The sequence below is a fragment of the Ochlerotatus camptorhynchus genome, unplaced genomic scaffold (genome assembly GCF_037179485.1).
Source record: "Ochlerotatus camptorhynchus isolate MF236.1 unplaced genomic scaffold, CSIRO-AGI_Acam_v1.1 ptg000022l, whole genome shotgun sequence".
Taxonomy (NCBI): Eukaryota; Metazoa; Arthropoda; class Insecta; order Diptera; family Culicidae; genus Ochlerotatus; species Ochlerotatus camptorhynchus.
The window spans coordinates 4889882-4903714 of NW_027040514.1; the positions used below are offsets into that span (position 1 = coordinate 4889882).

Genomic DNA, 13833 nt, shown 5'->3' on the forward strand with positions numbered 1-13833 from the left:
GGCCGTGAAAAACAGGTTGCCGGGGATCTGTTTGAAGTCGGCCTTCACATATGTTTCGTCGTCCATGATGCAGCATTCAACTTTCGTCAGCATGTTGAGGTACAACTTCTTGGCACGGGTTTTGGCGGACTTGTTCTGCTTCTCGTCGCGATTAGGGGCCTTTTGTACCTTGAACGTTCGAAGCCCAGCCTTAGTTTTGGCCTTCTGGACAAAACTTCGGCTTAGGTGCAGCTTCTTAGCCACATCCCTAACGGAGGCGTTCGGATTTCGGTTGAAGGCCCCAACTACGCGGTTGTGATTTTTGGTGTTGTACGGAATACTTTTTCCTTCACTTCTGGGCTTCCGATCGGTGGTCAACCGTTCCTCGAACCGCTTAATCACTCGCGACACCGTGGAATTCGCGATTCCCAACGTTTTAGCGATGGAACGATGCGAGAGATCCTTGTTCTCGTGATGAATGCGCAAGATTTTATCACGCACGAGCTGTTCTTTCGACTCCATTTCCGCGAGTTTTGATCACAGGACTTTAAAACTTGCAGGATGTAAATAATGCACTATGAACTATCCACCCAAATTTTCATTAAATTCTACCCAACGGTTAAAAAGTTAGAGCAATTTCATAGTGTGGCAATTTAATCGTGGACACCCTTTATGAGGCAGCGATTGTCATTTAGTTTTTTGACGTTTGTTCGCACTTTCTCTATCTACACGGAGAAAAAATACTACCCAAAATTTGAGTTCTTTTTACTTAATATTGAGTTCAGCCTCTCACTTGCACGCTTTATTGTTGTCAAAAAAATAACGAGAGATTCATCCCAACGATATAGTTCAGCCCAATAAGATACTTTTGAGTAAATTGCATATTCTCAAATTTACGTGAATTACGTAATGCAGAAGATTGCTTTTAAATACTATCCACCCTACATAACGTACTTTTCTTATACTTAATAAAAAGGTTGTAACAGTTTTCCATAGGCCTCCCTTAGCTCAGCAAGACAAAGCAAGACCATGCTGGAGGTGGCTGGGTTCAATTCCCGGTCCGGTCTAGGAATTTTTCGGGTTGAAAAATTTCTCGACCTCCCTGGGCACAAGAAGTATGATTGGACTTGCCACACAATTATACCAATGCAAAAATGGTACAGGCATCGAAAGCTCTCAATTAATAACTGTGGAAGTGCATCTAGAACACTAAGTTGAGAGCACGCAATAAGCTAATATGCGATATGCAATAAGCTTGAAATGCGAAGAAGAAGAAGAAGAAGAAGAAGAAGAAGAAGAAGAAGAAGAAGAAGAAGAAGTTTGCCATACGACTCCACTCCCTGCAATTTTAACAAGCACTTGACATACTTTTCTAAACAAATTCCGCATGCACGGCCAATGAGAACGGCTCAAAATTGAGTAAGAGTTACTCATATTTGAGTTCAGGTTACTCAAATTCGTGAAAACTTAGGTCACTCATAGAATGAGTAATTTTTCCGACGCTTTTCCGAGGACTTCTCGAATATGAGGAAAGCTGATTGTGTTTTTAGTCTACATGGAAACAAATCCGATTCCATTTTCATGAATAAAAAATCATGAAATGAAAAAACTTGCCATCCCATGAAATCGTAACAATGATTCATGATTTCGTCATGAAAAATCATGATTTCATAATGTAGTGGAATCAAGACCGCTACAAGCGTTACACGTACTTGGCAAACCGTGTTCATAAACCGCACAACATACTTACTTGATACTTGATGGGCTACGAATCGCCAGGTCGATTCAACGCCGAACGAAGTACTCTTCTCCATTGGACTCGGTCCTGAGCCAATCGCTTCCAGTCGCCATGAACGTTTAGCGACCTGATGTCCTCCTCAACTGCAAATAGCCAACGTGTCCGAGGTCTACCCCGGAGTCGACGACCTCTACCGGGTTCTCTGCTGAATACAATATTTGCTTGTCGTTCTTCCGGCATCCGCACGACATGCCCAGCCCACCGTAGTCTGCCGTGTTTTATAAGCTTCACTATATCCGTACCGTTATACACTTGGTACAACTCGTGATTCATGCGACACCGCCAGATGCCATTCTCCTGTTTACCGCCGAGTATTGTTCGCAGCACCTTACGCTCGAAGACACCAAATGCTCTCCGGTCAGACTCTTTTAACGTCCACGATTCGTGGCCGTAGAGGACTACCGGAAGTATCAGCGTCTTATACAGAGCGAATTTCGTTTTCGTTTGCAGGCTACGGGACTTCAGCTGGCTACGTAATCCCTAAAAGGCCCTGTTTGCAGCTGCAATACGTCTCTTCACCTCGCGGGTAACATCATTATCGCATGTCACTAGTGTTCCAAGATACACAAATTCTTCCACTACCTCAAATTGTTCACCATCTAACTACACTACACTACCAACACCACTATTGCTCCCACGCTGTCTACCGGCTACCATGTACTTCGTTTTGCTAGAACTTATCGTGAGCCCAATCCTCGCCGTCTCCCTCTTAAAAGGCACAAACGCCTCTTCCACTGCTCTACGGTCAATTCCGATGATATCGATGTCGTCCGCAAAGGCAAGGAGCATGTACGATCGTGTGATGATGGTACCGTTCCTCTGCACACCAGCTCTCCTAATCGCTCCTTCAAGAGCAATGTTGAACAGTAAGTTTGAAAGTGCATCACCCTGCTTCAATCCATCTAAGGTCACGAACGAGGTCGAAATCTCATCTGCAACCCTTACACTTGATTTCGATCCATCTAGCGTTGCGCGAATCAGTCTAATTAGTTTCGCCGGAAAACCATGTTCTAGCATAATCTGCCAAAGCTCATTTCTCTTCACTGAATCGTATGCTGCTTTGAAATCAATAAACAGATGGTGAGTCTGCAAGTTGTACTCCCGGAATTTATCAAGGATTTGACGCAGGGTAAACATTTGATCCGTCGTTGATCGGCCCTCACGAAAACCAGCCTGGTATTCACCGACGAAGGACTCCTCAAGCGGTCTCAATCTGTTAAACAGAACGCGTGACAGTATTTTGTACGCCGAATTCAGAAGAGTTATTCCTCGATAATTGGCGCACTCGAGTCTGTGCCCTTTTTTGAATAATGGGCAAATGAGGCCATCCAACCAGCTAGCAGGCAGTTCTTCGTCCTCCCATATCTTCGTTAGAATACGGTGGATTGCTTGATGCAGCTGCTCACTTCCGTGTTTGAAAAGTTCGGCCGGGAGCTCGTCCTTCCCAGCAGCCTTATTGTTTTTCAGCTCACGTATTGCCTTTTTAACCTCGTCTAGCGTTGGAGGCTCCACAGCTTGATCGTCGTCTGCGATGTTTACTCTGTTCCTCGATACTCCCTCACTCTCTCCATTCAACAATGTCTCAAAATGTTCTTTCCACCTGGCAGCCACCATTGTTTTATCTGTCAGCAAATTCCCCTCAAGGTCATTGCACATGGCGGGAGATGGCGCTGTTTTACTCCGCACACCATTGACAGTCGCGTAGAACCTTCGCATATCGTTCTGTTCCATACTTTCTTGCGCCTCAGCAATCACGCGTTCTTCGTATTGCCTTTTCTTTCTGCGGTGGGTTCGATTCTCAGCTGCCCTTGCTACCTTGTACCGCTCTCTGTTCAGCCGGGTACCAGACACTAACATCCGACTTCTGGCAACGTTCTTCTCATCCGTCAACCTCTGGCACTCCTCATCAAACCAGCCATTACGTGGTCGTCTTTGAGCTGTACCTATCACTTCTTGTGCTGTTGTGTTCACCGCTCCGTGGATTGTGTTCCACAGATTGTTGAGGTCCTCGTTCACGTTGATTTCGCTAATCCGCTCATCAAGCTTCTGGCGGTACTCTGCAGCAACACCTTCTACTGACAAGCGATGGATATTGAAACGCATCGATCTCCGGTTCGTTGAATTCGTAACGGTCGATAGACGCGCCCGAATTTTGCAGACAACAAGATAATGATCTGAGTCAATGTTAGGCCCCCTAAAAGTCCTTACATCAATGACATCTGAGAAGTGCCGGCCATCCACCAACATGTGATCGATCTGGGTGCAAGTTTCGCCATTTGGGTGTCTCCAGGTGTGCTTTCGGATATTCTTGCGTGCAAAGTAGGTGCTACTGATGGCCATACCTCTAGCAGCGGCGAAGTTTATCAGTTTCAGGCCGTTATCATTGGTTACTGTATGTAGGCTCTCTGTACCAATGATTGGACGAAAGAAATCTTCCCTCCCGACCTGCGCATTTGCATCTCCGATTACAATCTTCACGTCGTGTTTTGGGCACTCATCATAAGTTTTATCGAGACTGTCATAAAACGCGTCCTTCACGTCATCGGATTTATCGTTGGTTGGCGCATAGATGTTGATCAGGCTGTAGTTGAAGAATTTGCCCCGAATCCTTAATACACAGATGCGGTCGCTTACCGGTCTCCACCGCATAACACGCTTCATCTGCTTCCCGATCACTATGAACCCTACTCCATGTTCTGTCCTATCGCCACCGCTGTGATAGATATGATACTTGAAGGAAGTGTTGGCGATGGGATCCACCGCCCGGAATTCACGTTCTCCGGATCTAGGCCACCGTACTTCCTGAATAGCAGCTACGCTCACATTCACTTTTTGCAGTTCACGAGCCAAAAGGCCCGCTCGTCCAGGTTCATTTAAGGTTCTGACATTCCAAGTACCGAGTTTCCATTCATTGTCCTTATTTCGTTGCCGGGTCGGTTGCCGAAAATTCCGTTCGTTGTTTCCTCTTTCTTCGTTTTTCTGAGTAATGTTGGGGGTTTCAGTATGCTACCTTACCGGGGTCGCGATACCTACATCATGTTGGTGGGGCTGCCACCTTAGGTGTAGCTGACGTGATACAGCATTTCTTATTCAGCCGCTCGCTCCGAGACAGACGCTGTTTGAGCCGCACCTCCATGGTGAACAGACGCTCGAGGGTCGCACCTCCTCACTTTGCTATCACCACGATCCGGATCCATGTTTTTATCGTGGTGACATTGCCCAGGCTACGCTACCAGCATCTTTTGCTGGCGGTCTTTGTCATCGGCTGACCCGTGGAAGCGTGAGGTAGGAACTTGTGAGGACCAGAGCTGTTGGGACAACACTCCTTCCAGTTTGTCGACTCACCATTTGTAGCCCAACAACATAGGTATCTCTTATACGCCGTTTGTCTTCCATCTTATACAAGTACTGATAGTATAGTGGTCAAAGTATGGGTTTAATGATCTCAAGGTTCTTGGTTCGAATCCAGTCTGATGCTTTATTTTATTCTTTTTGGATTTTTTGGCTAGAAGTTAAACCCATGAATTTAGCTCATGATTTCAACTCGGATGATTCATGATTTTGGGAATGTTTGCTGCGTTACGCAAAAGTTGCTCATGATATTATGAATATTATTCATGGTGTATTTTCATAACATGAAAACACGCTGTGTTCATGAAATCATGAGTCCTTTTTCTCATTTCGGAGATCGGATTTTTTCCCGTGTACTAGTACACTTCTAACCTATGTACAATTTTCCCCATATTCGAGAAGTTTTCCGCGGGAACGTGTCGGAAAATTGACTCATACTATGAGTGACCTACGTTTTAGCGATTTTGGGTAATCTGAACTCAAATGTGGGTATCATTTTTGTTCATGTGCGATTGTTTTGAAAAGTTTTTTTTTTTCTAAATCATTAAAATAAACTCACGCCGACCAACGCCGCCGCCGCCGCCGAAAATATTTTGATCGGCGCACAGGTCTAGTTTAAACATTTCAATTAGTTAGCCTTTGGCTCTTCATGTTTGTTCTAGTTAATTGGTTATTCTAATGTGATGATTGCGTTTAGCGCTAATTAACAGGATACCTTTTTATGGGATTGTTTTCGTTTGAATTTAAAAATTTGATAACCTACCTACTTGAGCACAGGAACCTTCTTAACTACTTAAACTAGGTTGCCAAATCACGAATGATCTGGTGGTTTGATAGTAGACAGGCGACTCTGAACCTTTCCAGCGTGGACGTCTTTCGCTCCTCGAGTGTTTGAAGACCGGCCAGGTGGTGAATCTCAGAATTACGAGTTCGCGGTGGACTGTTAAGGATCATTCTGAGGATCTTGTTTTGGGTTCTCTGAAGCTTTAGGTGGTGGCACTTAGCACAACTCTCCCAGATTGGCTTGGCATACCATACTCAATAGCCGGCAGAATGATCTGCTTGTGGACAGCAAGCTTGTTTTTGAGGGACAGGGTGGTCTTCCTGTTTATCAGAGAGTAGAGCGACCTGATCAAGATTTTACACTTGGTTAATGTCTTGTCCACATGAGATCAGAATAGCAATTTGCTATCGAGGGTGAGACCAAGCTACTTCACTCGACCGTTCAATGGGAGTGCTGTCAAGATGGACCTTGTCGTTAGCAGGGGGAACTAGCCGAGGTGAATTCGAGTGTGGAAACAGAATGGTTTGTGTTTTAGCTGCATTGATTCAAATCTTCCAGCTCTTGAAATAGTCGGACAGAACATCCAGGCATGATTGTAGTTTACTCGCCAGAGCACGGATCACTCGACTCTTATGATGGAGGTGTTATCGCGAGCATAGACACCCGAGTAGCACATTTCCGTCACAATAAGTTGCAGCAACTTGTTTATGACTTATATAAGTTGTATAGAAGTTGCCACAACCGATTTGTGACAAGCGTGCTACTAGGGCAGGATACCACCACCCGGCAGGGGAGGAACGTCTGACGTGAAAATTTTGGATAGGATAGGCCCAAGCAGGCCACCCTGAGGGACCCCTGCATCAACGTTGAACGTATCAGAGGGGACATTGTTCAAGTAGACCTGGAATGATCTGCCCGAGGTAGATCGGAAAGTTTTATCGATGCAGCTTGTACACTAGACCATCATGCCAGACATTGTCGAACGCCTTCTCGACGTCCAGCAATGCCATGGCAGATGTATTGGAAACGGACTTATTCCGCTTGATGATGTTAGTAACCCGTGCGAGTTGGTGGATGGTAGAGTGGTCTTTCCTAAACCCGAATTGCTCTTTGAGAAAGATCTTATCAACTTTTCGAATAGCTTCGAGGTGGAGGACAAGAGGCTAATAGGCGATAGCTTCTGGCACTGGTCGGATCTTTACCAGACTTGCGTATTAGAATCACTAACTTCCAGCATGCAGGGAAGTAGCCATGCTTCAAACATTTGTTGAAGATAACGGTAAGATGGTTGAAGAAGTCAATACTCAAGTTTTTCAACTCGAGGTTGACTACCTCATCCATACCCGCGGCCTTCATGTTTTTAGTGCTTCTAATAGCTGCTATCACCTCATCAACCGACATTCTACTATCATCGTTCACTACTACGGGGGTGTCAGCGACTCTAGAGATTGCCTCCAGTACGGCAGGCTCATGGGGGCTCACCATGGTTTGTCTAAGATTATGTAAAATCACAAATTTTAGAGCATTGGCCTTTTCAACTGGGGTTATGAGTAGGGATGGGTCCGAGTTCTGGTCAACTGAGGAAAGCGGAGGGATCGGTCTCGACTTATTTTTCAAAATTTTGGTCATCTTCCCAAATGGTTTTGTACAATTTGCAGGTCTTGTTGGCAAAATCGTTATTTCTGAGTTCCACCATCCTGGTCTGGATAACTTTGGTTGGCCTATTGACATTGGTCTTCAAATGGGGCAGCCCAGAACGCTGGAACTGCCTACGAATGGTGTTACGGAGCCTGATAAGATTTCTGGTTGGGCTGTCAAGGTTCAGAGTTTGACTCACCTGTCTGGATGCTGGTACGTGTTGCTCCCTGGCACGGGATATCGCCTCTTCGGTGGTTTGCAGACACTGATCGAATTCTTCGAATGACTCCGGTAGGACGTCGTAGTCGATTTCTGTGTCCACACAGCGCTGATACTGCTGCCAGTTGGCACGATGGTAATTTTGTCGGAATTTACTCGTTTTCTCCCACAAACTTTATGAAATTATCCTCAGAATTCCCTTGGAATTTTCCTCTGATGTACAAGTTTGCTGGTAAGCTAATGATCTGGCACGGAATCTACAGCTGTGGACAAAAGACTCCAATTTTCATCACAACCAATAATATAAACAGACAACTTACATTACAAAAGTATATTGCCGTTCATTAGGTCCCACCGGGGCCCCGTCAAGTTTTGGTCAGATTTGGGGAGTTGCCACTACAGTAAGAATGCGCAACAGTGTACTGGTATCGTGATAATTGAGAAAGGAATGAAGCCTACAAACTGCCCGGATTTCCGCCCAATCGGATTTTATTTGGGGTATCATCAAAGCTAAACTGAAAAAGAGTGGAAAAATGGCTAAGAATGCTATTTCAATGGCCAGAAAATGAAAAAAAAGCAGCCGGTGAGGTTAACCAGCAGCTTGTGCAGAAGTTGTATCAAGCCAAAGTTCGAATTTTCATTCGAGAGGAATAAAAATCGCAAAATCCATATTGTATCTTTAAACTACAATAAATACATAACCTTTTTTTCTAATAACGATTTGTTCTATGTAGGTATGTATGTAAATTGAGAAATGTCACTCATATGCAACATTGCAAGTTTTATCGAGGTTTTGAAGCATTCTGCATTCACAAAACCAAAATTGTTGCTTGGAACAACATTGATCGAAAACGTCATGTGAATAAGACTCATTCGTTTAATCAAAAATTGCAATCATTAACCGGGTTTCTGCCTCGGTCACACAGGGCAGGTCGAAAAACAGGCTAATTAATTTCAATGTTTAACAAACCATCAAACCATCTCCTCTGCAAAAAAACACAGTTTAATAAATTCCGTCACCATCGTGTAAATAATCGTGCATCCCCAAACGGTGACACGTGAGGAGGAGCCATGTCATACTCCTTCTCTAGCAGAAAAAAAGACGTTGATTCGGTGGTGAAGGGGGGAGATCATTAATTAGCGGACGAAGAATCTCGCCTTTCGACCGTCGTCAATACGTGAGGTGATTTACCATCATCTTCGGTGCGGTCCCATCAATTATTGGTCGAGCGTGCACGGAGTGTCGCGCGGCAACGGCGCGGGGTAAACAAATTTGCGATTGGTGAAACCTCCAAACATATTTGCATACAGAGGCGAAACTTCAGACGCTGCCGCACGCGCGCGCGTCTATATATTTACTCACGGATAGAAATTTTTTGGGCGGAGTTGAGCCGCTGCCACAGTCAACAGGAAATTATAATTCGATAATCGTTTCTCTCTTTGCAACCGCTACCGGACTGGTCGGTCGGAGTTGGAGTTTTATTTGGGACTGAAACACCTCCCCAGAAACCCAAAATCCAAAACAACCAAAATCAAGTGGAACCAAATGTTTGATGCCGATCACGGTCTAGCAATTAGCAAGTTGAAAATGACAGTGATTCACGGCGGAACAGGTGGCCTAATTGAATGGCAATTGGTCGGATGATGCTCGGAATGATAATCAAACACAGGATTGACTGGAGTACAAAACCGTAATGAGTCCAACCACTACTCGCTAGATCCGCATCTTCATAGAATAAACCTCGTGGACAGCAACATCTGTCGGTGTGGAAACGGTTACGACGATATCGATCACGCAGTTTGCCAATGTACGGATAATGACGTCGCCTTTCCTATCCTATCCTATGATCCTATTTTCCGACAATGTACCCCTCTAACTTCGGGTAAGCCGCGAGTTTGGGCCCAACTCCTACTAGACATAGAAATAAAAGAATTTTGTTAAAAACAATGAACAATTAATTGTCGGCTCCGTAAAGCTAACATGATTGAGCCTTCCAAATAAACGAACTAGATAAAACAAATTTCCCATCTTAAAAATATCATAGAAGATAGCAAACAATATTGTAGAGGGTCGTTGCATGTGATTTAAGTTTCAAACACTTTTTTGGGTTTCTTACCCAAAATAATACTTGAAATTTTTTACCATGTATATTTTCCCTGAAAGCAATTTGATTTATCAACAACTCTGTCTCAGACGTAATTTCGATTGGAAGTAAAGTTTTCGATTCACTATTTTTTGAAAAATTTGGAATACGCAATTTTGAAGATTTTTACGCTGTTTAAAAGGCCGAATTTGAGTTCAAATGTGAATAATTGACCATAACAAACAATTATGCAAAGTTTCATGCAAATCGGAACCGGTCGCGTCAGATCGATTCGACATTTGGCTCGGAACTGCTCGGTTGCTAAAAATATTCGTTTCTTCGGAAACAAGCGATACCTCACCGACGGCAAACAAAACAAAAGTCACAATGTTTGACGTGGGCAAGCCATTGTAGCATCGGTTTTTTGTATAACTGGGAGTGCATAGAATAGAAGGGTCACAAGTTTTCCCTTCCCACGCGAATCACGGACTACGTCAATGAATTTTTCCTCAGCTTGTTGCTTCGAGCTTATGGGGCACGTCGCCTGCCAACTCGGAAGCTTGTTTGCGAAAATAGAACCAAAGTAGGTGTCGATTGTTTTCGTTCAACCCTTTCGCTTTGAAATGATTCGAATGATGTGAAGCCTACTTTGTTGCGAAACTTTCGGAAACACCTACCTACGCCACTCAGATCTGTCAAAATTGCAATCTTGCAATTTCCGTTTCAAACCAAGCAAATTCCTCTCTCGCACTACATTCACATGGCTATCAAACCTTAATCCCGAGGAAACAAAGAATGCCCTGCCGAGATGACGTCTCGGGAAAGAAATATTTAATGCCTACACGCATCAAAACAAACCGTCAAAACGGTCCATAAAATGGATTCTTTGAAAAGGGACGGATGAAAACAAAAAAACGACCGTTCTAAACCCGATTCAATCCGCCGTGGAAGAAGAACGGAATGTCTTCCACCACCAACCACGTCAGTCTGTGGAGGCGGAGGAAGAAAACATCAGAACTGCTCTCCTGCTCTGACATCCATAAAACTAAATAACTAATTAGGAATTTCGTGGAACCCATCTTCAACCTTCACAGCCGTCGTCGTCGTCGTCGTCGTGGGACGAAGAGAATAAAGTCTCAAACTTTATATGTTCATTCTTGCTCCGCGCTGGCTGTAATGGGATAACGCCGCATCAACAGATTTCGAGAAGCATAAATAAAATGGGATCCCTGGAAATTCCGTTTCCAATCGCAATCTCAGTCAAAATCAAATTTGACGTTCGTGAAGTAATGCCTAATCGTGTTCTTATTTTTTGCTTTTGTTTTTTCAGTGGAGGCACGAACGCATGGTGTCACGGTTCCGGAAACGACTCCACTGCAGTGGCTGTCCGAACACCTCAGCTATCCGGACAATTTCCTGCATCTTTGTGTAATCTACGCTTGAGGTGGCGATGCCTGATCCCGTTTGCTAATTTAGTGGAACTGGACAGTTCGCTAAGAAAAAAAAGGGCGTAAGTGTTCTCTATGCAATGTTTCCATTTCGCTTAGCTTTTGATTTTTGATCAACGGCGAACAATTATTATTCGCTTGCATAAGTATATCCGTAAACAAAGGTACACAGTAAGAATATGTACACCTAAGGAGTGGAGAGGATACTTCGTCGTCTAAATTGTAGCCTGTTCTCTATAACCTATATCTCTGCCCCTAACCTTTGAATTGACTCTAACTACGTAAGTCGATTGACAATGAAGGGATAAATATTGATTATAATACAATTTACGGCGTAATCACTTCGTAGAACGGTAAAGAAATCATCTCAGGCTCCGCTTCAACATGATGACATCATTCGAAATATCCAGATTCACCGGCCGTCTATTGGCTGGGACCGAAAACAACGGAGTTCCTTGTTTATTTGATAAAGGCTAAAATTCGTGATTCAATAAGTTTAAAAAGTCCATTAATGGTTGCTTTACAGTACTTTTATTAAAACTTCAAATTTACAGCATTAGACGGTTACATTTCTCCAGTTCGAACGAAATCTCGAACCGTCCTCTTGATGGAGCCCATCAGCGCCCGCACAGTGAAAACGGACACGGAATCAGCGCATTTCTGGATTTCCTTGACTGCCCCACCGCTTCTTCGAAGTCGCTGCTTTGAAATTGCCCAGTATTTTTCGATTGGTCGAAATTCCGGGATATTCGGAGGATTCATTAGCTTGGGGACGAAATCAATATTGTTGGCAGCCTTGTAGTAGTGGCAGCAGCTGGCCAAATCGGACCAAAAGATGACTTTGCCCCTATGCTTGCGGATGAACGGCAATACACGCTTTTTCAGGCATTATTCGATGTAAACTTGGGACGTCATCGTCGAGGATGTGACGAATGGTTCCGTTTTCAGGCCACAACGGTAAATCGCTTGCCAAATCATGGCCTTCTTCGCGAACTTGTCGGCAAACACGAACTCGAATCTTTCTGGCACATCCCCACGTCCAGTCGCGATGTAAAACTTGACCGGGAAAAATCGAGTTTGACGTATGTTTCGTCATCAATCAAAGTGCAGCCCTTGTGTTTCGTCAAAACACGGTCGTACAAGAGCCTTGCACGCTTTTTGGCCACGAAATTCTGCTTAATGTGCTGGTTTGGATGTTACTGGCTTTGTACGACTTGTATCCTTCCCTGGCAAGGATGTTCCGCACCGTTTGAAAGTTGGTGTTGTACCTTCTGGCCACATCTCGGATTGAAAGACCAGGGTTGGCTTTAACGCACCTCAACACCTTGCTGCGCAGCTGACGATCCCTGGTTCCATTTTTTCTTAGGTCCGGTGATTTCTTTCCACACTCACGATTTTCTTGTATGTTTTAAGCACTCGACAAACTGTTGTTTTCGGCATCTTCAGCACTTTAGCCAGCTTGGAACCGGAGCACTCTGGGTTTTCCAGAGTCGAAAATCTTTGACATTGGTTTGTTTACACTTCTATAGAAAACAACTAGTGCAAGTTAGATCAAAGTAGTCGATCGCGTTCAGAAATAACGTCAAATGGAACTCGCAAGAAGACAAAATATTGTGCACAAATATTTTTTCTTCTTGCGAGTTCCATTTGACGTTTTTTCTGAACGCGATCGACTACTTTGATCTAACTTGCACAACGTAGTGCTAGGCATCCTGGCCGAAAAAGTCTCTGATATTTCGAAGTCTGTGACCGCTACTGGGATAAATACAGTTTTATACACGAATTTCGCAAATAGAAGTCGGATGTTGAATGTTTTCAAGATCCCAGATTTGAATACAAATATCAATATAATGGATGTTTGAAATTTTTTAAGGTTCATGGACTTGAACAAAATATTAATGATTCTGGAAATTCAGGGCATTTTAAAGGGAGTTCTAAAGAGTATTCTTAGAAAGTTCTGACTGGAATTACATTTCAGTGTTGAGGAGAACTTCATGCGCAAGCTGTGGAATGCTTCCAAGGTAATGCTGAGAACTTTTTCTGAGGCGAATTCCTCAGTAGTTTAGAGAAAATTTCAAAGGAGGAGAGCTTCAATTTAATTCTAAGTAGAATTCCAAGGTGAGTAGAAAATTATAAAGATTATTTGAGCATCATAACTAAGCAAATGTGAGAATAATTCCAAGGGAATTCTGAGAGCATTCCAAGTGAATTCTGAGGAGAAGCATGATTCCACGGGAGTAGGCGAATTGCAGGTGAACTTCAAGGAGAATTTAAAAAAATTCTAATGAGCATTATAAGGAGAATTCGATGGAATTTCTGAGGATAAATCCAAGTTAAATTGAAAGTTTATTCACATGGAATTCTGAGAAGATTTCCAAGGGAATTCTTAAGAGAGCCTGAAAGGAATTCCATGGAGTATTCCAATGCAATTCCTATGAGAATTTAATCGAAACTAAACATGGAATTCCATGATAATTTTGAAACATATTTTGAGTAATTCCTGATCAGATTTCATATTATTATAGAAAGATA

The 13833-nt window shown here is 43.6% G+C and overlaps 1 protein-coding gene across 1 annotated transcript in view; it reads left to right on the forward strand.

Annotated features, from left to right (window-relative positions):
• The window catches only part of Atg5 (autophagy protein 5), a 59388-nt gene extending 47786 nt beyond the window's left edge, over positions 1–11602 (forward strand). Inside the window, exon 6 of the mRNA XM_065227750.1 lies at positions 11184–11602. Coding sequence (XP_065083822.1) covers positions 11184–11296 — 113 coding nt within the window. The 3' untranslated portion in view covers positions 11297–11602. The remainder of the gene's footprint in view (positions 1–11183) is intronic.
• Positions 11603–13833: the final 2231 nt, after the last annotated feature.